General features: G+C 40.2%; 1 protein-coding gene across 1 annotated transcript in view; it reads left to right on the forward strand.

Annotated features, from left to right (window-relative positions):
• The first annotated feature begins 13,865 nt into the window (after positions 1 to 13,865).
• The window catches only part of hmgn3 (high mobility group nucleosomal binding domain 3), a 55,662-nt gene continuing 43,524 nt past the window's right edge, over positions 13,866 to 26,003 (forward strand). Inside the window, exon 1 of the mRNA XM_062981477.1 lies at positions 13,866 to 14,072. Coding sequence (XP_062837547.1) covers positions 14,058 to 14,072 — 15 coding nt within the window. The 5' untranslated portion in view covers positions 13,866 to 14,057. The remainder of the gene's footprint in view (positions 14,073 to 26,003) is intronic.

The following is a 26,003-nucleotide window of genomic DNA, read 5'->3' on the forward strand; positions in this document are numbered from 1 at the left end:
CGCCTTGAGTCCCTCTCAGGATAGAGAAAGGCGGGGTATAAATAAAGTAAGTAAGTAAGTAAGTAAGTAAGTAAGTAAGTAAATAAATGATTTCTGAACATGTCTCTTGCCAGGTGAGTTGAGTAGTTCCCCAAATGAGTTGAAAAATCAAAATGCTGCTTGCCTTTCTCATTATATATCAGATAGCTTCATTGTCTCATCACATACACAAAATCTGTCTGTTTTATTGTTGACCTAATGAAATAATAACTATTTGTTGTTAGGTGCCTTCAAGTCAACTCAGATTTATGACATCTCGATCATAGGGCTTTCTTGATGGGAGTTATTCAGAGATTTGCCATTGCCTTCCACTGGGACTTAGAGAATGTGACTTGCCCAGGATTGCCCAGTGGATTCAAACTCAGAGTCCTAGAATGCATCTACATTACAGAATTAATGTAATTTGATACCACTTTAACTGCCATGGCTCAATGCTATAGGATCCTGGGAGTTCAGTATTCTTTGGCATAGAAGGCTTAATATCTTGTATAACTGCAACTCCTAGAATACATCAAGGTCCTATCATTTCTCCCAGATTCCTATCTTTTATATACTTGCCAGAACATGCCTGGCACTATTAGGAAGAGTAATATAGCTGCTTCCACTATATTTGCATACTGCCCAGAAATTTTTTAATATACGAATGGAATAGAAATATTTTAATAAATAAATTAAATTAAACCAACGTTTCTTTGATCTGCTCCCTCCATTGCTTCTTTAATAACAGTAAAAATAATGTATATGATTCTTCTCTTGCCTCTCTTGGCCTTTTTGGCCATTCTGAAGGAACGTAAATGCACACTCACTTTCCTCTTTTGTATTTAAACCTAAGGACGCTGAGAGGAAAATGAGTCACAGAAATCCACAATTCAGAATGAACATTGGCAATGAAGCAGTGGGTACTTGGGAGCAGCATAGAAATTATGAGTAATGGAAACCTTGAGATTGTAATTTCATCCTGAAATATGGGGGGGGGGGGATCTGCTTTTTTAGGGGGAAAGGCTTAGATGTGCATATTGTAATTTTGAATGTCTAAACCTGGGGGTGTAGGCAAGCCACGGCACACACCTCCCCAAAAGATTTATAGAAAACCAAAAGATTTCAAGCAAATAATATGATTTTTTTCCTTTTTATTAACATATTTTTTGGAAATACGGAGTTGAGAAATACCACAGCGCTAGAGGTTTCAGAACAGACCCAGCAGCAGCTGTACCCTACACACTCTATCATACATAACAATTTAATAAAATGTTTCAGTTTGATGATTTCTGTATAAATTTTATCTTTTATGTACTGTATCAATCCCTAAAAGGATGAACTATATCAAACATATGTATCAAAAGGCCTTTTGAAGGCAGCCACCTCTCTGTGCCCCCAATTTACATAATTCCTTGGTAAAGGAGATGATGGCCAGGATTCCTCCAGCTATTTCCCAAGCCAGATAGCCATCCAAGTCTTTGTGTATATGTGCAGATAGATGACCCCCTTTATCAACAAAAGGAGCTCAGGATGTTTGTTCATTCAGCTTGAGGTTGAGAATCTGCCCATCCCGCAGAAGAGGGGGCTTAATAGATAGAGATCCATTCACTTCTCAGTGCCACCGGCCAAGCCTTTGATTGTCTGGAAACAACAGCTTCTTATTTTGGGTCTTGCACCTTTGTCTCTCATAAACTATTGAGTTATTCAGGGACTCATCAGCATATCTACACTGCTATTTCCTCACAAACTGTGCCCTCCCAAGGGGTGTCCTTGTAATGAATTGGTTCCTTGAATTATCCAATCACCAGGTATCTTCTTTCCTGCCATGGAAATCCCACCTGTGGGCTGCGACAACACAGGAACCCCCAACCAATCTGGGTGCGGATCCTACCCGGTCTCTTTTTCAGCCAATCGGGGAGGGAGCAGGAAGTCTGAATAGCTGTCAGAACTGTATAAAAGATGTCCTGTATTTCTCTGTCAGTTTATTCTTGTATCTTTTGAAACAAATTGCTTGTACTTGCATCCTTTTTGACCGAATCATAATAAACCTCTGTGGCTTTGCTTCAGCCTGCAGAGCTGTTTCTCTGTCCTGGCTGATCTGGTTTAGGGGATACTCACCAGGCATGGTCCTCTTTACCCATGATCCTAGCTGAAATCATTACAGGGGTGAGGAGATCCAGGAGGAGGGGCAACTGGATATCTAGAAATGGAGGGAATTGTCTTGGTTAGCATAACTATGCTTCTGTTTCCCTTCTCAAAGGGAAAGAAAGTTCTAAGATTGTTCTACCTCTAAAAATGATGCTGTGAAACAAGAATCTGAATGTATGAAAATACAAACTGAGAAGGAATGGCCGATGTAATGGGTACCAGCCTACTATGGTAATTGTCTTCTGCCCATTACAGCCTAGCCTACCAATCTCTTGAGACAAACTATGCTATACACCAGGCAAGTCACAACCTTTGATTCCATTAAATTGACTTAACAGGGATGGAGGAGGGGAGAAGAGGGGTAAAAGCCCACCTTCCCTGTAGTCTCAAGCAAAAGCAAAGTGCTACAGCCACTCCTGGCTTGTGTGTTCTTCCTCATTAGTATCTTTTGCCATATTGACTGCAGTAATTCTGCTTGGCTGCACAAGTCCATTTTCCTCTCTGAAATGCAGAATGCATGAAGTTCTATAGTTCTATTTTATTTGGGATGAACCAACATGATTTAGGCCGCTAGTTTGTTCCTCCGAGTTTTTCAGAATGTTCATGTGTACTGAGTGGAATGCAGTGAAATACTTTGGAGTATTTTTGCAAGAACTTATTCATTTCAAAATGCCCAAGGTGAAGATAAATCAGAGTGATTAATTAGATGTAGAGCTAGTCCCAAAGGAGAACCATTTCTGGAAAGTCTCAGAACATGCTGTCTGGGAGTTTGCAGAGACAATGCCGATCGAGGTTCCACCTGGAGCTTAGAGAGAATCCTAAGAAATTTGTTAATATTATATGGTAGAAAAACACATAAAAGAATTGGATTATAATAAGGCAACTGATGTCTTCCATTGTTTAAAGAAGCATTCAGGCATCAATTTTAAGATTAAACATGCTGCATTAAATAGGTAGAATGGACAGCTGAAGTTTCAGTATCTTTCTCATTTTATAATAAGTGTATGAGGGCTGAACTATATACAGTCCCATTTCGGGAGAGGAGTGTGGTATAAACTCGTTGGGCAGCGGAGTAGAAAAGACGATGAAGCTCAGCTGTGTCATACATATTAATTGGGAGTACAGTGGGCACTTGGTATCGACTGTGGTTTCATAGAATCACAGAATCCTAGAGTAGGAAGAGACCTCATGGGCCATCCAGTCCAACTCTATTCCTCCAAGAAGCAGGAAGATGACATTCAAAGCACCCCCAGATGGCCATCCAGCCTTTGCTTAAAAGCCTCCAAAGAAGGAGCCTCAACCACACTCAGAGAGTTCCAGTGCTGAACAGCTCTCACAGTGAGGAAGTTCTTCCTGATGTTCAGGTGGAATCTCCTTTCCTGTAGTTTGAAGCCATTGTTCCGCGTCCTAGACTCCAGGGCAGCAGAAACAAGCTTGCTCCCTCCTCCCTGTGACTCCCCCTCACATATTTGTACATGGCTATCATGTCTCCTCTCAGTCTTCTCTTCTGCAGGCTAAACATGCCCAGCTCTTTAAGCTGCTCCTCATAGGGCTTGTTCTTCAGACCCTTGATCATTTTAGTCACCCTCCTCTGGACACATTCCAGCTTGTCAACATCCCCCTTCAATTGCAATTCCCAGAATTGGACACAGTATTCCAGGTGTGGTTTGACCAAGGCAGAATAGAGGATGTTCCCTGGTCTTCCCTGGATCTAGACACTATACTCCTATTTATGCAGGCCAAAATCCCATTGGTTTTTTTGCTGCCGCATCACATTGTAGGCTCATGTTTAACTTGTTGTCCACAAGGACTCCAAGATCTTTTTCACACATACTGCTGTCGAGCCAGGCATCCCCCATTCTGTATCTTTGCAATTCAGTTTTTTCTGCCTAAGTGGAGTATCTTGCATTTGTCCCTGTTGAACTTCATTTTGTTAGTTGTGGCCCATCTCTCTAATCTGTTAAGATCATTTTGGATTCTGTTCCTGTCTTCTGGAGTATTAGCTATTCCTTCCAGTTTGGTGTCATCTGCAACCTTGATGATCATGCCTTCTAACCCTTCATCTAAGTCATTAATAAAGATGTTAAACACAACAGGACGGAACCCTGTGGCACTCCACTTGTGACTTCTTTCCAGGATGAATAAGACGCATTGGTGAGTACCGTTTGGGTTCGTTCGCTTAATCAATTACAGATCCACCTAACCGTAGTTTTGCCTAGTCCACATTTGACTAGCTTGTTTGCCAGAAGGTCATGGGGGACCTTGTCGAAGGTCTTACTGAAATCCAGATACGCTACATTCACGGCATTCCCACATCTACCCAGCTCGTAACTCTATTGAAAAAAGACATCAGATTAGTCTGGCATGATTTTTTTTTTTTTTGGTAAATCCATGTTGACTATTAGCGATGACAGCATTTGTTTCTAAATGTTTGCAGGCCACTTCCTTAATTATTTTTTCCAGAATCTTGTCTGGTATCGATGTGAGGCTGACCAGATGGTAATTGTTTGGGTCGTCCTTTTTTCCCTTCTTGAAGATAGGGACCACATTTGCCATCCTCTGCTGGGATTTCTCCCATTCTCCAAGAACTCTCAAAGATTATTGTCAGTGGCTCTGAAATAACTTCCACTAGTTCCTTCAATACTCTTGGATGTAGTTGATCTGGCCCTGGGGACTTGAATTCATTTAGAGCGGCCAGGTATTGCTGAATGACTTCTTTCCCTATCTGGGGTTGGATTTCCCCTAATCCTTCGTCCACTCCATGTTGCTGAGGTTGAGGCTGGCTTTCTTTTTGTGAGAAGACTGAGGCAAAGAAAGCATTAAGTAGTTCTGCCTTTTCCCTATCCCCTGTCAGCATTACCCCATATTCTCCTCGCAGAGGAGGTTGTTCTTTCTTTTCCTACTGATGTAAGCAAAGAAGCCCCTTTTATTTTTTTTTAATGTCTCTGGCAAGCCTGATTTCAAGACTCCCATGGATACCAAAATCCATTGGTGCTCAAGTCTCAATAGAAACAATGGTATAATAAAAGGCTGTTCCTTATATAAAATGACAAAATTAAGATTTGCTTTTTGGAATGTTTTTAAAAAATATATCTTCAAGCCATGAATGTTGAATCTGTGGATACAGAATCTGTGGATATGGAGGACAAACTACGTTTAACTGCAAGGTTTACAACTTCTGCACAGCATTAACAGGAGTGTAGTGTTACTCGGTTTGAACTATCCCACTCCATAGACAGACAATCCTACTATTTTCCTGCTTACTTTCCTGTAATCAAAATATACAGGAAAGTCAGTTCCACTTTTTTCTACAAATGGTCTGGGAAAGGTTACATGAATCTTGGAGTGTATGGGTTTCTAAAAAAAAAAAAAAAAAACATCCCACAGATTAATTACTTCCATAAAACATATGGTGTACCAGGTGTTCTGCATCTCAAGTTCTAATCAAAATAAAATTGTCAGCAATTAATTGGACAATTAGATTGATTGTTGGTGGTATCAACAAGCTTGATCAAGTTAGGTGAACTAAGACAGAAAACATCAGCATTTCAAAATCAAGTATGATGTGTACATGAGAGGATCTTTATTAGAAGGAAGAGAATGGGAGAGATCAAGCATCCTTTGCTTCTTCCTCCCTGCAGCCATAAAGACAGTTGCAGGTGTAACTAGGAAACAGCACACGCCATAGGAAAGGCTAACTTGAATGCCTACAATCTCTGCCCACATCCTCTTTTAAGAACCCGAATAAATGTCTAATCCACAGCTTCAGACTCCAGCAAGGCTCTCCTGCTGTTTTCATTTTGTTTACCTTCCAGCACAAAGAAGAGGAATCCTGGAATAATGGTCCATTATTTTTATGACCTTTGAGTTAGTCTAAAAAAGGTATTGCTCTAAACCTGGGTGTCATCTAAGACTGAAAGAGTGTGATATGTCCAAGGTTACCCAATGGTTTCCAAATCGCTGAACAGACCCTAGCTCAACACTCAAAGTACTACACAAAGTATATTTGTTATAATTTTTGTGGTACAGCTGGGGCCTAAAATTATGGTAGCCTAAAATTCCTGATCCACAATCACCCACAGAATCTTTCACAGGATGATTTGAGTGTTGGACTGGGGCTCTGGGATATCAGGTTTTGAATCCACATTTGGCCATGGAAACCCACTGGGCGACCTCAGGCAAGCCATACTCTGTCAGCCTCAGAAGAAGGCAAGGACAAATCATTTCTAAACTAACCTTTCCAAGAACTCCCAATGATAGAACGGCCTTATTGGTTCTGGGTGTATTGGATACTTCTTTTTTAAAATAATAATATCAGTTCATTATCTGAACTCATGGGAAATAATTTTCTGGAAAGTGCTACCAACAGTTTCTTCTACCTTCCATCTGAACCTGGACTGAAGCAGCCAACTCTTTTAAGGCTCAATAGACTGTTACAATTTTTTAGAGGCTTCCAGACCACAGAGTGCAGCCAAGACCACAGGGTTATGTCCAGAGCACTTACTGGGATCAGTCAGCCCTAATTTAAAAATAAATTTGCTCCAGCCCTTAAAACCACCTCCAGAAATATTTAGAACACTCGTGGGAAGGTAAATAAATATACAGGACACGTCTAGCAGAAAAAGTATCTGAGAGAGTCTGTATTGTTTAGAATGGTGATTCAGAAAAGAGGAATTCCCAATTGGCCACAATATTCCTAGTTGAACTTGGGTCAGACACTTTCTCTCATCCTAATCTAACTCACTGGATTATTATGTGATAAAAGGGATATGAGCTTCAGTTTTGTGGAGGACCAATGGGATGTATATGTATCAATGGTGACAAAACAGTATTCCTTGCCACTTGCTACTTACAGCCCAAGCCTATCCAGTGCATGGTGAAAGATATGGCATGCATCCTAAAGCACTGTTTCTTAAACTGTGGGTCTCGACCCCAAGGAGGTCCCCTTAGCTCAATTTTGGAGTCATGAAAAATTTGGCAACTGTAAAACAGCCTATTGACTGTTTCAAACATTTAAACAAATCGGTTAGCAATAATATACAGTATTTACAGTGGACTCTGCAGAAAATGCTTCAACTGTATGTCACAAAAAGAGAAAACCAGCCTGTTTAGCAAGCCTTGCAAATTGCTGATTGATCATCAGTAAATGTTTGATTTTATACCTATTTTATATACCTATCTACCCAGGTTTATGTACCTATCTACCCCCTTGATGGATTGTCACAGTGTTGAGGTGAGGGGCTTGCATGTTCCAATGAACATGCAGGTATAACCATTGAAGTCATGTATTCCCAGAAGGGGCTGCTGGGGAGGATCCAGACCAAGAACAATCTGAAGACCTCAACAGTACATGCTGCAGCAGCTGTGAAGGCGGAAGAAGGCTGCAACAGAGGTTTCCTATTACAGTAGAGTCTCACTAATCCAACATTCGCTTATTCAATGTTCTGGATTATCCAGCGCAGTCTGCCTTTTAGTAGTCAATGTTTTTGTAGTCAATGTTTTCAATACATTGTGATGTTTTGGTGCTAAATTCATAAATACAGTAATTACTACATAGCATTACTGTGTATTGAACTACTTTTCTGTTAAATTTGTTGTAAAACATGATGTTTTTGTGCTTAATTTGTAAAACCATAATCTAATTTGATGTTTAATAGGTTTTCCTTAATTCCTCCTTATTATCCAACATACCTGCTTATCCAACGTTCTGCTGGCCCATTTATGTTGGATAAGTGTGACTCTACTGTATTATTAAACAAAGGTTAGGTGCCCACCTCTCATGGAAGGTTTCTGCCGTGGACAGGACTAGAACTAGATCATCATTAAGACCCTTTCCAGCTCTCCGATTCTATCAGAAATTCCATCATCAATATCTGTAGGCTCACTCATCTTCTGAACTTTAATACGGCTTGGTAAAAATAGACTATTTATGTAAAGGAATAGCTGGACATGGGACAGACATTTCAGATCAGAAGTGGATGACTTTGGTAGGTCCATCTGCCTAGGTATTAGTGATGGTTATTGAAAGATGTCATAACTCAGCATACAGACCTGGCAATACCAGCTGTTACCCAATTTCTCTGACTGTTACAGGGTTATAGGACTTCATAATATCATTCACCAAGTAGGGCTTCATACCTGCCAATTTTCCTTGGCACAGCTCATACTAGTAAAGCAATGTGGTGATTTGAAAATTGAAACTCCTTTGTCTTGTTTGAAGGCCGCAATAATGGCATGGCACTGCACATTCCCAATAGGAAACCTATCTAGTAGCCACATTTTTAAAGTATTATGTATAAATTAATAAATTCTATTTTTTTTGCAAATATATTCCATAGGTTCCAATAAAGAATTACATATCAGCTATGAATCAATCAGTCATCCAGACTATGATATATATTCCATCAATTTCAGAGTTACACCTGATGAATTACAGTATCAACAAAATAATATCTGTTATGAATAAGTCAGTCCTACTGATTTATTGCAAATATATATCCCACAGGTGTCATTGTATAATGCATAATAAATTAGAAAAAATATGACCAGTGATTAATTAATCAGTCATCCCCGCAGATTAATTGTGGAGTGTATTCCATAGGATCCTCAGTCATGCATTGTAAATTATGAACAAAATAAGCAGTTGTGAATAAGTCAGTCCTACTAATTGACTAAAAAAAATTCTGTACTTTCTTTTTTAAAATAGATTTTTATTCATATTTCTTAAGTGCATTACATAAAAGATATAAGTAAATAGATAAATGGATACAAGTGTAGGAAGAGGGGGAAAATGAGATAGGAAATAAAATGGAATAGGGGGGAGTAAAGGAGGGTATTAGGAATGAGAGTCTGTTTGGTCTTCCGTTTTCTACTCTTTGTGGTTCTATCTTCAATTAGTAATAGTCTTTTCTTGTTTCTTGGTCTCCTTCATGTTTTCATTTCTCGGGTTCTCCTTGTTGTTTCCTTTAATCAGTTGCTTTCTTTTTATATTCTTCATATTTCTTCCAGTCTGTCATACTTATTGGTTTGCCTGTTTTCTTTTATTAAGAAAGGCAATCTGTCCATATCATAAATTTCATCAAGTTTGTCCAACCAGAGATCTTTTGTTGGAATTTCTCCTGATTTCCAGTGTCTAGCAAAGGTTATCCTTATGGCTGTAGTTAGATATGTAAAGATAATGTCATCATTCTGGGTAAAGGTTGTTATGTTTTCCGTTAGGCCAAGAAGGGTAAATTCTGGTTTCATTAAAAATACTTTTTCCAATATTTTTTGTGTTTCTTCATGTGTTTTTTTCCAAAATTTTGTTGTTTCTGGGTAAATCCACCAAGTATGAAAATAAGTTCCTTCTTGTTTTTTGCATTTCCAATTTATTTTGAGTGTTCTTGTACATTATTCCTATTTTTTTTTGGTGTTATGTGCCACCAGTGGAACACCTTAAACCAATTTTCCTGAAGATCTGAAGTATACGTATATTTTAATTTTTTATTCCAAATTTTTTCCCATTCTTCAAATCTGATTGGGCGTCCGATGTTTCTTGCCCATTTTATTGCACAGTTCTTGGCTGCTTCTGGCTCTGTGGACCACTCTAGCAAAACTTTGTAAATCTTAGTAATTTCTTTCCTGTCATTTTGTAATAACTTGTCCCAAAAAATTTCTTTCTCATTGATACCCATTACTTTGTCCTTCACAAATTGTTCTTTTATTTGGACATATTAAAACCACTATATTTTATCATTTTTTTCTTATTTTTTCTTGGGATTTAAGTTGATATTCACCATTAATTTTTATCAAAATTTCTCTATAAGTTGGCCATTTGGTCCATCCCAAGTGTTTTTTCTGATTAGCCTCTAAAGGTGATACCCATAAGGGTGTCTTTGTATATATCATTTCTTTATATGTCTCCCAAGTCCTAATTAATGAAGATCTGATAAAGTGGTTTCCAAAAATTTTTTCAACCTTTCTTTTTCCATACCAGAGGTATCTGTGCTATCCGCGCCTTAAATCGAAGCTTTCTAGTGACAGAATGTTATCTTTCTTTAAGGTTGCCCAATCTTTTGTCCATGTTAATGCACATGCTCCATAATAAAGTTTTAGATTGGGAAGGCCAAAGCCCCCCACCCCACCCCATTTTTATCATCAGTCATGATTGTAAATTTTATTTTTGCTCTCTTTCCTTTCCAGATGAATTTTGATATTTCTTTGTTCCACATCTTGAAAGTTTTATTGTTACGTATAATTGGTAAGTTTTGGAATAAGTACAAGAGTTTTGGTAATACATTCATCTTGATTAATGCTATACGTCCAAATAAAGAGATTTTCAAATTTTTCCAATTTTGCAGGTCTTTACTGATTTCATTCCATTTTGTCTGGTAGTTATTTTTGAGCAAGTGAGCATTTTTTGCCGTGATCCATATTCCTAAATATTTAATTTTCTTTGTTGTCTGGATAACTGTCATATTCTCTATTTCTTCTTGTTTTTTCTGGTCATATTTTTTTGTTAGGATTTTGTCTTCTTTTTATTTAAGTAAAATTCCGCTACCAATCCAAATTCTTCTATCTTATTTATCCATTGTAATATTTGATTTCTTGGGTCCTCAATTATACAGATAATGTCATTGGCAAATGTTCTTGTTTTGAATTCATATTTGGCTACTTTTGTTCCTTTTAATTGTTTGTCTTGTCTGTCTAGTCTTATATTCTTCAATAAAATTTCTATTTCAAAAATAAAGATTAGTGGGGAAAGAGGGCAACCCTGGTGGGTACCCTTATTAATAATTATGTCCTCTATATATTGTCCATTTATTAAAAATTTTGCTTTTTGTTTTTCGTAAATCGCTTCTATGACGTTATTGAACTGAAACCCAATATCAATTTCTTTAAATAAAAGTTTGATGAATGTCCACTACTTTCCCAGGCATAAAATACACTGGGCTCTTTGTATTCACTGGGTTTGAGTTCCAGGATCCTCCATGGATGTTTAAGTTCCATTATATACAATGGCACAGTAAAATGGTGTCAAGGATTGCTTTTTTAAGGTTCTATTATCTATCTATCTATCTATCTATCTACACATAATAAAAGTGAAAATAAGTATGTTTGTATGTGGCTGGGGTGCCCAGTTCCACAGACAGGAAAGCACTCCCTCCAATGACATTTCAGGTTATAGTGAGCACCATGAATATGTAGCACTAACCCTGCCAATGTCCTTCCCAAACACTATAGCCTACCACCCAAGGAATGCTTTCATTTGGGGACAATTTCATCCTAGATTGTGTGTGTTCCCTCCATCGCAAACATCCCAGTGTTTCTTACTCTCTCAATTGGTGTGGAATTTGCATGACCCCACTCACTGCCTCTCCCTTGGCCCTTTCCTCCTCCTTTCAACTCTGTCTGCACAACAAACAGAGCAGAACTGAGCAGCAACTAAACATTCTAGAGGGGTTTGGGGGATTGGCTTCACATGAGGGAAGTTGTAGTTCACTCTGCATCAAGTCAGAGCACCATGACCCCCACAGACATTGGACCTGGACTACATTTGGCACCCAGAACCCCCATGACCAACAAAAAATACAGGAGGGCTTTGGGGAAAATTCACCTTGACTTATAGAAATGACAGTTCACCTACAACCAGAGAGCAATGTGAACGCAAACAACAATGGCTCTGCATCAAATTTGGCACGCATATCCAATATGTCCAAATTTGAATACTGGTGGAGTTGGGATGGAATTGTCCTTGACATTTTCTAGTTGTAGGTACTGGGATTTATAGTTCCCCTGCAATCAAAGAGCATTCTGAACCCCACTGATGATGGACCGGAACACTAACAGAAGAACCCCCATGACCAACTGAATGTACAGACCATAGCCAGAAAAAAAATTGGGGAGGGGGGGGGGGTTGAAACTTTTTTTTAGCAAATCATGAAGAGTAATTCCATAATGCAAAATAATTTAGAAATCAGGCTCTATCAATAAACTTCAGTGGACACTCAAGACAGATAAACTTCAGTGGACACTTATGGGGGTTTGGTTAATCAGTTAAAGTTCATGAGAAAACCAGCTCTTTTTTAACCTGAAAAATTTCGGGGGGGGGGGGTTGAACCCCAAAACCCCTACTTCCCCTCCCTTGGCTACAGCCCTGCTGGAGGGATTTGACAAGACTGACCCACCATGGTGGGAGTTGTGATTCATCCTGCAGTTGGAGAGAAGACTGAACCCCACCGATGATGCATCTAGAGCACATGACAAACTTTAAGTATTGATAGAGTTTTAGGGGGTTAATCTGGCATGATGTGAGTTGCAGTACAACCACAACCTTATGCTTTTTGTAAAATAAAAAAAAATGTACTTCTAATAATCCGGGCAATGTCAGGTACCCAAGCTAGTATGTATATGTGTGTGTGTGTATATACAGTAGAGTCTCACTTATCCAAACTTTGCTTATCCAACATTCTGTATTATCCAATGCAGTTTGCCTTTTAGTAGTCAATGTTTTTGTAGTCAATTTTTCAATACATTGCGAAGTTTTGGTGCTAAATTCGTAAATACAGTAATTATTACATAACGTTATCATATATTGAATGGCCTTTTCTGTCCATTTGTTGTAAAACATGGTATTTTGGTGCTTAATTTGTAAAATCATAACGTAATTTGACATTTAATAGGCTTTTCCTTAATCCCTCTTTATTATCCAACATTTTCACTTATCCAATATTCTGCTGGCCCGTTTATGTTGGATAAGTGAAACTCTACTGTATATATATATATAGTCATGGATGCTTGCACATCTATAGGTGCAGAATCTGTGGATACAGAGGGTCTGCAGTAAACTCATGGGATAACATCCCTCGCTTCTACTGCATTGTTATAATGGCAACGCTTTTAGTTAGGACCCTTGCCAAGTGGCTAGCACTCTAAGCACTTGTACACAATTGGGGTGCACCAACACTCTATGTTCAGTTAAAGCGCAACAATTCTGCAGCTGCATCCAGGGGATTTCTTAATTTACAGAATGGATGCAATGTATTGTCGAAGGCTTTCATGGCCGGAATCACTAGTTTGTTTTCTGGGCTGTATGGCCAAGTTCCAGAAGCATTCTCTCCTGAGATTTCGCCTACATCTATTGGCAGGCATCCTCAGAGGTTGAGTCCTGTTGGAAACTAGTCAAGTGGGGTTTATATATTTGTGGAAGGTCCAGGGTGGGAGAAAGAACTCTTGTCTGTTGGTGGAAAATGTGAATGTTGCAATTGGCCACCTTGATTAGCATTGAATGGCCTTGCAGAATGTATGCAGTTTGACACCATGTTCATTGCCATGTAGTTCCACAAGGTCTTTAGCCATCTCTTGTCAAACGCTGCTGGTGCTTCTCCAAATTACAACTTCCAGGATTCCATAGCCTTGAGTGGTGCCAAGCTGTAAATCAGGCATGGGCAAACTTGGGCCCTCCAGGTGTTTCGGACTTCCAACTCCCACCATTCCTACCGGCTGTTAGGAATGGTGGGAGTTGAAGTCCAAAACACCTGGAGGGCCGAAGTTTGCCCATGCCTGGTATAGATGCAGCAGATGCACCCCAAGGCGCCTCTGTGTGTGTGTGTGTGTGTGTGTGTGTGTGTGTGGACTCCAGAGGGGGAGGGAACACAGAAGGAGGCGGAGCCCAACGAGGTGGGCAGCCAATCGCAAGGCAGCTCTGCATTCTCTCCCCCTCCCTTCACGCACAGAGAGCAGAGAGAGGCGCAAGGTGGGCAGAAGTCGCCGATTGCTTCCTTCCTTCCTTCCTTCCTTCCTTGGCTTGCTTTGCTTTGCTTTGCTTTGCTTGGCGACCCGGGGATTTTGCGACAATCCACGCAGAAGCCTTCGGCAAGGAGACAGAGAGAAGGAGAAAGAGGGGGAGCATCATGCCCAAAAGGAAGGTAAGGAAGGACTCGCCTTCTTTCTGAGTCTGCCCAGGCTGCAATGTCGCTGGAGGAGAGCGAGCGAGTGATCTATCTCCTTGGGTGATCTATGGTGATCTATCTCCTTGAGGATGAAAAGGCCTCGCTCCTGCCTCCAGGGGGAAACATGGGAGAGAGGAGTGCCACATTGTATGTATTTCTACATTGTATAGTATGGATCCGCTTTGTCAATAATATTTCCTGGAGTGCAGGCAGACACCCAATCCCCGCCGGCCTTGGAAGCTAAGCAGGGTCAGCCCAGGGGGGCATTTGCATGGGAGGCCACCAGTGAAACAAACCCCTCTGCCAGCTCCTTCCTCTGAAAGAAAGAACCGCCTCCGAGGATGCATTCATTCCTTGCCAGAGTGGGGGGGGGGGGGGGGGGGGGGAAGCCTGCGAAACAGCCTTAATTAAACCTGAGATTTGGCTTCCAAAAGCCACCCAAGGGATGCCGTATATGCTGCGCATGCGATGCCATGGCATTGGACGCCATTTAGGAGACTGGAATGGGTTGCTGTGATTTTTCCGGGCTGTATGGCCATGTAACAGACGCCTTCTCTCCTGACGAAGCCCACGTCTGTGGCAGGCATCCTCAGAGGTTGTGAGCTCTGTTGGAAACTAGGCAAGTGGGGTTTATATCTCAGTGGAAAGTCCAGGGTGGGAGAAAGAACTCTTCTCTGTCGGAGCCACCTTGCAATCGGCCACTTTGATTAGCATTGAATGGCCTTGCAGCTTCAAAGCCTGGCTGCTTCCTACCTGGGGGAATCCTTTGTTGGAAAAACGTTAGCTGTCCCTGATTGTTTAATGTTTGAAATCCCCCTGCTTTTTGAGTGTTGTTCTTTATTTACTGTCCTGATTCTAGAATTTTGTAATACTGGCAGCCAGATTTTGTTCATGGTTTTTCCTTTCTGTTGAGATTGTCCACTTGCTTCTGGATTTCAATGGCTCTGCTGTGTAGCCTGACATGGTGTTTGTCGGAGTGGTCCAGCATTTCTGTGTTCTCCAGTAATATACTCTGTCCATCAGGCGCTCTGCTATGGCTGATTTCTTTAGTTGGATCAGGCTGGTTGAATTATTTTAATGTCCACATATATGTGTACTGTACTTTAAATGGTTGCACTGGTGCTTTTGTGTTAAGCCAATCTGAGTCCCCTTCGGGAAAGATAAAGCAGGGTATAAATCAATATAGGAATAACAATAACTCATGGCAAAATATACTCTGTTCATCAGTAATAGTATTATATATATATATACACACACACACATGTATATGTATATTGTGTGTATATACATCATATATAATATACTATACACACACACTATATCTCTCTATACACACGATATTTATATATTGGGTTGCTGTGAATTTGTATATATTATATATACATATACGTAGTGTGTATAGATAGATAGTATATACATAGTGTGTGTGTATGTATATACTGTGTGTAGATAGATAGATACATAGGTACTAGAAATAGTGTGTGTGTGTATGTATAGTACATTATGCCATTGTAAATTAAAAACAAAAATTAAGGTGTTGTTCATTACTGAACTCCCCTGTGACTGGTGGCGAAGTGTTTTAAAGCACTGAGCTGCTGAACTTGCAGACCGAAAGGTCCCAGGTTCAAATCCCGGGAGCTGAATGAGCGCCCACTGTTGCTCCAGCTTCTGCCAACCTAGCAGTTCCAAAACATGCAAATGTGAGTAGATAAATAGGTACTGCTCTGGTGGGCAGGTAACGGCACTCCATGCAGTCATGCTGGCCACATGACCTTGGAGGTGTCTACAGACAACTCCGGCTCTTCGGCTTAGAAATGGAGGTGAGCACCAACCCCCAGAGTCAGACATGACTGGACTTAACGTTAGGGGAAACCTTTACCTTTATGTCTTTATGCATGTGTGTGTGTGTTTACACACGTGTTGACTGTTTGAGCCTCCCAAACTGAGTTTGGGTGTGGGTCAGAGAGAGATAGAAAGAGAGCAGGAAAGAGGGGGGAGAGGCAGAAAGAAGGAGGGAAAAGAGAGAGGAAGAAAGAGGGAGCGGGGAAAGAGAAAAGGAGAAAGAGAGAGAGAGGAACCCATACAAACCTACACATTTCCTGTTGAGAAGCCCCCCCCCCCCCTTTAGTACCTCCCTTCTTGGCCTCCCTTGCCCAGCCTTGGCAGCTCCAAGGCAACCAGGCAAGGCAGGGGAAGAAGGGAAAGCCATGTTGACTGTCGGTCCCATATGTGCCAGCCAGGGCAAGCAGGCAAGGCAAAGCCTGGTGCCTTGGCTGGTGGCTTTGCCAGACCTCGGAGCCCCGCAAGCGCCTCTGAGTTGAGAAGCAAGACCTTGTCAAATGACAGCGCCCATGTTCACATCACATTGAACCAGGCAGTTCAAGCTGTGCCTGGCTGCATTCATTCTGCAGTGGAGATGCACCCAGAGAAGCCCCTTTCCCTTTGTGTGGGGATTTACCACTGCTATGCTCTTTCCTTCTGCTCAGGAGAATATATATAATCATAACATAACTTGGAGCCTTCCTATAGTAGTAGTAATAATAACTACTACTACTACTACTACAACTTTATTTGTATCCCACCCCATCCCCCTGGAGGGACTCGGGGCAGTTTACAAGACAACAACAATGCAACAAAAGCAACATATAATATCCATCAAAACATTACATCAGTAAAAATAGACCCCACATAAAATTTGAATAAATAAACTTATAATAATTAAGATCAAACACATCAAAACAAAATAAATTACGTAAAAACATAAACAATAAGCAATAATTAAAAAACGTACTATACCAACCAAATTTAAACATCCAAGCCACAGATCAGGTTAAAAGTATCACATCGGGTAAAATGTCACCATAATTTTGGTCCTCCAAATTATTGAATGTCCTATTAACCATTATCGAAGGCTTGCTTAAAAGGCCATGTGTTCAATGCCTTCCGGAAGGTTAAAATTGTGTCGGTACATATGTATGTATGTATGTATGTATGTATGTATGTATGTATGTATATATCACACACGCATACTTGTACATACACACTCTGTATCCATGTATGTGTGTATGTACATGTGTGTATATATGCACATACACACACATATACATACACATACATACATACATATATACATACAGGAAGGCCCCAAGTTACAAACAAGATAGGTTCTGTAGGTTAGTTCTTAAGCTGAATTAGTTTGTAAATCAGAGCAGGTACAAAAATACACAGTATTTAGCTCTGGATAGCATTGGGAAGGGTTAAAACCCCTGTGGTGTTTGTTTTGCCCTCTGTGCCCCTATTCAGAAGATTTCACCTCACTTTCTGTCCCTATGAGAATTGGATTCTGAAAGAAATGCCTTGTTGTGTATTGGTAAGAAAGCTTCAGTGGAGACTTTATAGAATGTATAGTGGTACTGTAAGTCAACAGGTGACTTGGAAGCGCATATAGTCACACAGGCACAAACATTAACTATTTCATCCTCCGAAGCCAATTTTGTCAGATATGAATCTCTCTGCAGCTGTGCTGTTGCTTGGAGGTAGTCAGAGCACATCAAACAGATAAATGAGTTGCATCTAAAATGGTGATGGATCATAAAGGCTGAGATGTATGATGAAAAACCTTCAATTCTGATGTAACTCAAACAGCTGTATATATTTCTACTTTCATTTTCTGACAACAACCCTTTCTTTGGTTAATTGCTGGGTTGAATTTTAGATCTGTAAGCTTTTAGGGACAGGGACCTGTTATTTAGCATTCTGTCATGAATTGTACACTCTAATGGCACTATATAAACAGGCAAGGGCACAACTGATTATGATATGAATTCCTTCCTGTGCCCTGTAGATTGATCATCCATGAATTAAGATTAGATCATTGTCCTGCCTTTTAAAATAATTCTTACAGGCTTAAATTTAATGAAAATTAAAAACACTGTCACACACATGCAATAAGAAATGTAAGAGGAAGATTAACAGTTGAAACCAGATACCATCATACACAACTCAAGAATAACGTCAGTTTAGTAATAGCCAGGGTAAGCAGATATCGTGTGGTGATGTAACTATCATTTAGGAAGTGCATGGAGTCCCCATAATTTTGCCCCTTAGGAAGAAGTTTTTTTAAATACACTGACAGATAGCTAATATTAATACATATCATCAACCCATTCTAACAATTTTCCTAACCACCAGAAACCAGTTCATGTGCATGTTCAGGATGCAAAATACTGTACACTGGATTAGGGCTACTCACTAATAGGTACAATGGGCCCTTGGTATCTGCTGGAGTTTGGTTCCAAGATCTCAGGTGGATACCAAAATCCATCGATGCTAAAGTTCCTTTATATACAATGGCATAGCAAAATTGTGTCCCTTATATGAAATGGCAAAATCAAAGTTTGCTTTTTGGAATTTGTATTGAACACTTTCAAGTTGTGGATGATTGAATCTGTGAATGCAAGCTGTGGATATCGAGGACCCACTGCATTGTTGGTAAGGAAAACCCACACTCCCCAGCTACTATGACAATTGTAGCTAAATTCAACAGAGAATTAAACATGAATGACATCAGTCTCAGGTACTTTAGTCTCGTGTGTTTTGGCTGAAATCCTGCAGTATATGCATAGCTATAGTGTTAATTACATCCTTTCTCAATGGTCAAAGGTCTGGAAGCTAAGCCCTGTGAGGAGCTGAATATGTTGAACTGGAGAGAGAAGTTTGAAAGGAGACATGATAGCCATGTTTAAATATTTGATAGGATGCCACAATGAAGAGGGGACAGGCTTGCTTTCTGCTGCTTTAGATATGAAGCTATGGAGCAGTGGATTCGAAATGTAGGACAAAATATTCCACCTAAACATTAGGAAGAACTTCTTGTGGAGTGTGCTGAAATCTTCTCTGAAGTTCTAAAAACAGAGCCTGGAGGGCCATCTATTGAGAATGACTTGAATTATGTGTCCTTGCATGGCTCCTGGGGGTTTGACCGGATGGCCCTTGCATCTCTTCCAACTTAGGATTCTTCATTTCATCCATGAAACCCACATAATCCAGATAGCTGTACTGAAGGATGTGGTTCTGTGGGACTGGTGAATGGCATGCTGAAGACTGATACATTCAGCCCCACTCTCCACATAAACACCAATGTGCAGTTGGGTAGAACAAGCTGGGTCTTGTTTCAAATGCACTGGAAACATCAACTTCCAGCATTTATCAGTTCCATAGAACTCCATCCCTCAGTGTGGCTACCTGGGTTTTAAGGTGGGATTCAAGGGGCATTTAACCATTGTACTGTGATTATTCATGTGAATAAGGTCATAAGTCTAACTTACAACACTTTAACTCAGATGTCCCCAAACCAAGGTCCATGGGCCGGATATAGGTCATTTCCATGGCTTCCGCCCTAAACTTTACTTAGGGTTGCCTTCAGTCTGAAACTACTTGAAGATACACAACAACAACAGTCCTAGTTAACTTTACTATCTCATCATCCAAAAACAGGCACACACTTCCCATTAAAATACTGGTGAATTCAAATTGTTCTTCCTATGTCTAGTTTAAATTATTGATGTTAGATTTAATCTACTTATGTTAGGTTTTGATTTGATGTTAGGTTTTTAATGTTATTTTCATATGTGGAGTTTCTCTGGGATTTTATGTCAATGTTTGTTTGTGTTATGGAGGCATTGAATGTGTGCCGTTGTATACTGGAATTTGTCCTGAGTCCCCTCAGGGAGATAGGGCAGAATACAAATACAGTTATTATTATTCATTTTAAATATTGTTTTTTCATGTTTTTCTTCATTACAATTAAGATATGTGCCATGTACATAGGAATTTGTTCATTTTTTTCAAACTATAGTCCACCCCTTGCCCCCCCCCCTCCCCCAGTGGTTTGAGGGACCCTGAACCGGCCCTCAACTTAAAAAGTTTGAGAAACTCTGCTTTAACCAAATAACATGATGCAAGCCCTCATTCCCACAAAAGCACTGGCCTTTGAGGCCTGGTTGCAAACCTATAATGATGGGTGAAAGTAGACACCAACCTAAACATTGACATTAAGGAAACATTACCAAAAGTGCGTTGTTCTGATGCCCATAAGCCTAATTCCTCCTACAGTCAGGCACAAAGAAAAATGTCAGCATAAGGCCAATAAAGAAATTACATAAAATATCTCAATGTCTTTTGGTTTAACAGAATTCTTATATCCATTTTCCAATTTGAGTATAAAAGCACCAAGCATTTGTCATTCTGTCTGTTTATTTAATTTCCCTTGTATGTAATGTACTATAATATATTATAATATACTGCATATTAATGTTTACATTTTAAGTGGCTCACAGACTTGAGGCAGATTGAAAGAACTAGCATATATTGTTCCCAAATAACATCTGAAGAATTTTAAGTGTGCAAAACATTGTCCTATTAACCCTCACAATAATGCCATGAGATGAGTTCTGTCTAACAATGCCATTTTATAGCTAGAGAATGGAGGATAAGAGAAACATGCCTGGCATTCTTTTGGTGGACTACAATAGCATAAATTGAATGTACTCATCACAACCACACAATCTACCTTTTCTCAACAGCAGCCCTCTCAATCCAACTGCTTTTCTCATCAGTGTGAGAATGGGCAGCTGATAAACATCCATCTATTTTCCTATATTTGGGCATAGGAGCCTGCATTGAGATCCACTGAGTGACTGTGGGCAAGTCACAATGCAAAAAAGGGCAAAAGCAAACCTAAGAATGCTAAGACTGGCTAAGAATGCTGCAAGTTGCTTCTGGCACCACGAGATGCAGAGCCAACCTAAAGAAATGGAACCACAAAGTGGAGTCCACGACATGCGAGTGTGGAGGAAAGCAAACCACGGACCACCCACTACAATGCAGCCTGAGCCCTGCCACATACACAGTGGAGGACCTTCTTACAGCAACACCAGAGGCACTCCAAGTGGCCAGCTACTGGTCAAAGGACATTTGGTATAATGCCAAGTTTTTAACTTTGTGTTTTTAAATACATTGCTACTGTACCTTCGGTTCGCTTCTGACATGATAAATAAATAACCTGCTAAGAAACCCCGGTGGCGAAGTGTGTTAAAGCACTGAGCTGCTGAACTTGCAGACCGAAAGGTCCCAGGTTCAAATCCCGTGAGCTGAGTGAGCGCCCTCTGTTAGCTCCAGCTTCTGCCAACCTAGCAGTTCGAAAACATGCCAATGTGAGTAGATCAATAGGTACCGCTCCGGCGGGAAGGTAACGGCGCTCCATGCAGTCATGCTGGCCACATGACCTTGGAGGTGTCTACAGACAATGCCAGCTCTTCGGCTTAGAAATGGAGATGAGCACCAACCCCCAGAGTCAGACATGACTGGACCTAACGTCAGGGGAAACCTTTACCCTTAAGAAATCCCATGAAAGACTGGGAATGCCAAACCTTGCCTTAAGGTTGCCATAAGTTACTACAGTGTTGCTTGAGGGTGCACAACAAGACACTTAAAGCAGGAGTGGGCAACTGTCAAACGTTAAGAGGCTGCATTGGACATTGAGGCACATGGGGCGGAAAGAGATATATGCCTCTTCCAGAACTGCCCACATTCCCCACATTTCTAAAAATGGGACATGTGGTGGTGGGGGGTCAATCCTTTGGAGGTATTGGGTGGTCTGGAGAGCCACTTTGGGAGGTCACACTTCCCAGCTCCTGGCCTCAGAAATTGTATCCTTGCAGCAAAGCCATCACTTTGCTGCATGCCTTCCCTATAACTTCAATGGGAATTCACATGCATAGAACTCAATGTTCTAGAAGAATTGGGAAATCTAAAGTGGGAGCTTTTGACTGTGTCCCAAAAATCCCATGGTGATTTAGATGAACAGGTTGATCACATTTTATACGGAATTCCAAAATACTTCAACCTCCAAAATTGTGCACATGAGTAGCTGAGATAGTGACACCTATTCAATTTATTTATTCATTTACTTTGTTTTGTATTGAGGAACTCAGAGCAGCTAACAGTCGGCAACAATTCAATGCCATTCAACATAAAATAACATCAAATGAAAAATACATGACACATAATAAATGCGTAAAAATTCAACTAAAACAATACATGATAAACAGCATTATCCCCACTATATTAAAAACTGCTTCTATCTCATTGCCATAGTCTCAATCCATTGCCATGATAACCTATGCTTTCTTGGTTCAGTATACATGAAGTTTGTTCCATGCACAAAATTATCTTTAAAAGTTGTATAAAACTACCTTCAGGTTATATGTGTAAGGTGTGTATGAAACATAAATTAATTACCTGTTACACTTGGATTCTATCTCCAAGATATCTCATCATGCATCAGGCACACAGGACCCCTGCAAAAATGTATAGGTGGGAGCAAGGCTCTGGAGAACTCTTTAAGCTTGTTAGGCAGAAAGCTAAGGGGCTCCCCAAATGTCAGTAAGCACAATGCATGCATGTCTGGCTGCCACGACACCCTCCCAAATCCAAGACTATACACATATTAATACCCTACTCTTCGCTTTGGGAGGCAGGTTGCGATAGTAATCACTATGTACATGGCAAACCCAGTTTGGGGAGGTAAATGACAGTGATTGCTCATGCCTCACTCCTAAAACCTGAGGTCACAAAGTGCACATTAACGCAATTGCCTCAGATCTTGAGGGATAGTGGCAGTGGTGTCAAGCTGCCAGGTACACATTCCTCTTGTCCCTTAGTCCATAGAGAGAAAACAGACTGAGGCAAGGTTGAGAGGAAAGGCATACCTCAGTCAATATTCCCATCTCTAGGAAATGGAGCCATTTTGTCCTGAAAAGCATAAGGATAAGGATAGGCAATAACAAATAACACCAGGATAAGGCAATAACAAATCCACGAATAATCAACTCCCTAGATGTCAAAATGCCAATGGGCAACTGTGTATGCAAATTTAGGTATTTCAAAATCCAAAACTCTTGTGGTCTGAAGTGCTTGGATATGAGAAACTCAACTTGTTTCAGTCATCATCAGTATGTTGGAAGAGTCAGATGCAAAGCAGTTGTGAAAAGAAGTGCATATTGATGGATAAATTGGGGGGGGAAATGAGAAAACAGAGTTCTAAGTTTTCCTAGTTAGATTGTTCTGTGTCTGTTTCCAATAAACAACAGAGAAAATGATGAACTCAAGTTTTATTATATTATTTATGGTTCAGATTTATAGTATTTGCTTTTCCTCATGCTTTCAAATTGTTGCACAGTTTAATTTAAAACAATTTGAAAACACAAGGAACAGCAAATACTATAAATGAGTGTACCATTACTAGAAGGCCAGCTGTTTTGCGACAGTCAGTGGAACTTCTCTATCACTAATGTTGTTGTATTAACCACTGGAGAAAGAGGAACCAAAATCTGCCATGGGACAAATGGCACAAAAATAGACTTATGTACATAAAGGGGAATCTATTTTTAACGCAGTCAGCTTGTATTTATTGGAATGCTTGCTGGGAGCATTCACACATTATTATGTGTTCTATAAGCAGAAAGAAGCCCACTCAAAGTCTCAACTAGTAACCAGGAAAAAGAATAAACTAGAAGAATTCAGCTTCGCTTCAGAAAATTACTTGTTTGCCATTACATTTGGCCCATGAATCTTGGTTTAAAAGAACCTGTATTAAATAAGGCCTTGATCCTGTTGTCAGTCCCAACTTGTAGATCCATTACATCCATGGAATCTGCATAACTTAGCAAGTTTCCATTGGTTCAGTGGGCCTGCTGAGGTTAGAAATAACAACTTGATTTAGGTTAGGGATGAGCAAAGTATAACCTTCCAGGTGTTATTGGACTATGGCTGCTATCATTCCTAGTCAGCCTAGCCAATATAAGGAATACTAGGAGTTGACTTCCCACAAAATCAGGAGAGTTTCATATTATATACTCTTGAAGTGAGTAATGAGTACCTAGTGGTTTTCCTGTCTTACTGATTAACAAGCTAGAATTTGAATTAAATCACAATTCTGGGTTGAATTTTGTGAACTGGTGGCACACAGTTCTGTCTTGTTCCTCCTTCCTGTCATATGGGGAAAAGAGGTGAGACAGCAAGCCCTGAGTCCCTCGGGGAGTTAGGGTGAGATAAAAATAAAGTTTTATTATTATTGTTATTAAGCCTAGCCTTCTTCCCAGAAGGTGTGGATGAGTTGTAAAAATAGCTTTTTCAGGTCTAGTACATTTTTGGTAGTGACAGGGTTCTGATGAGCTACATGAGGCCAGCAGGCCACAAAATTCCCACTGCTGGGTTGTTGCTATGTGTGAATGCTGGCAGAAGGAAGCTGAGGCTTTTCTCAGGTCAGATAATTATTTCAGATTCACTCTTACTCCGCAAATCAACTCTACTTTTTTTTACAGCTTTTAAAGCATAGTTGTTAAAGCAATCTTTTCTTCTTTTTGTTATACCATTCTTTTATCTTTAAACAGGAGTTCAGAGTTCAGTAATACAGAATGCAAAAGTAATTGTTTGCATGATCTTGAACTTGATCTTCAGCTCCTACAGTGATGCTAGCTTTTAAATTATTTTTTTTAATCTTCATTGTTATGCTTTTAAAATGATTTTCTTTTTTAAAATTTAATTCCTTGTTTTTAATTTTTTATCATCGGCTTTTTAATTGTACCTTTTGATAACTTGTGAGCCCGTTAGGTCCCAAGTTGGGAGAAAGGTGTAATATTAAGTAAATAAACAGCCAAATGTTCCCATCAAACAGAGTAGTCCTGTAATCAGAGAGAGGAGATGTGTTGGATGACTTGCCAGCAGGCCTTGTCTCTAGTTCCCCTCCTTCATCATCTCTCCAACTCCCTATTCTCTTCCTGCTCAATCCTGTCAAGTGTCTTCAAAAGTAGAAAGAAGTGCCAACATAAAAATCTCTCTCCTTTCCTACTATAATAGTATTTCAAGGTCAGGTAGGTAGAGCTAGAGCTTACTGTTTTGCTGTGTGCCTGTGAGTGAACTCCAACTTACTCAAACTTGGCAAGATTGATTCGGAGGAGTTTTGCCATTCCCTTCCTCTAAGTCAGTGGTTCTCAACCTGAGGTCCCCAGATGTTTTTGTCTGTCAACTCCCAGAAATCCTAACAGCTGGTAAACTGGCTGGGATTTCTGGGAGTTGCAGGCCAAAAACATTTGGGGACCCTAGGTTGAGAACCACTTGCGGTCCAGGGTGGGGAGAACAAGTTACTGTTTTGGATGATACCTCCTAGAATCCACCAATCACCTCTGAGTAATCTTTACCTCAGAAAACCTTAGAAAATGTACGGGTTTCCATAATTTGACAGGGTATTTGATGGCCCTTGGAATCTGCTGAGGTTTGGTCCCAAGGCCCCCCCCCCCCCCCCCCCGGATATTAAAATCCATGAATGCTCAGGTTCCATTATGTACAGTGGTATAGTAAAGTGTCCCTTTCATAAATTTGCAAAATCAAAGTTTGCCTTAAGGAATTTTTGCTTTTGGAATATTTTCAATCAGTGGATGCAGAATCTGTGGATTCTGCCAGCTGGACACACCCAATTCTAGGCTTACAGATACTTAGCAACAAAGAAATATGAAGGGAATCTACAAAGCACACCATGCACTTTACATATACATTGAATGTGTGACACAATGGGGAAACCTATAAAAAGGATTGGGGACTTGCTTCTTTGTATACAGCCTGAAAGGGGAGCGAGGTTAGCATTTGTGGAATTCACAAGTCTGCATCCTTAAAAGAGACTTGGAAGAGAGTACATTCCACTGGGTGCAGCCTGTCAAACCACACCTTAGTAAAACAAAAACATGACTTTGAAACAGAATCTATTGAAATTAATGTGCAGTCTCTTGAAAGCAGTGGGACTGCAGGGTGTTGTCACGAGGTTATGGATCCACAAATCTGCTGTCACCC

Source organism: Anolis carolinensis, chromosome 1 (genome assembly GCF_035594765.1).
Source record: "Anolis carolinensis isolate JA03-04 chromosome 1, rAnoCar3.1.pri, whole genome shotgun sequence".
NCBI lineage: Eukaryota > Metazoa > Chordata > Lepidosauria > Squamata > Dactyloidae > Anolis > Anolis carolinensis.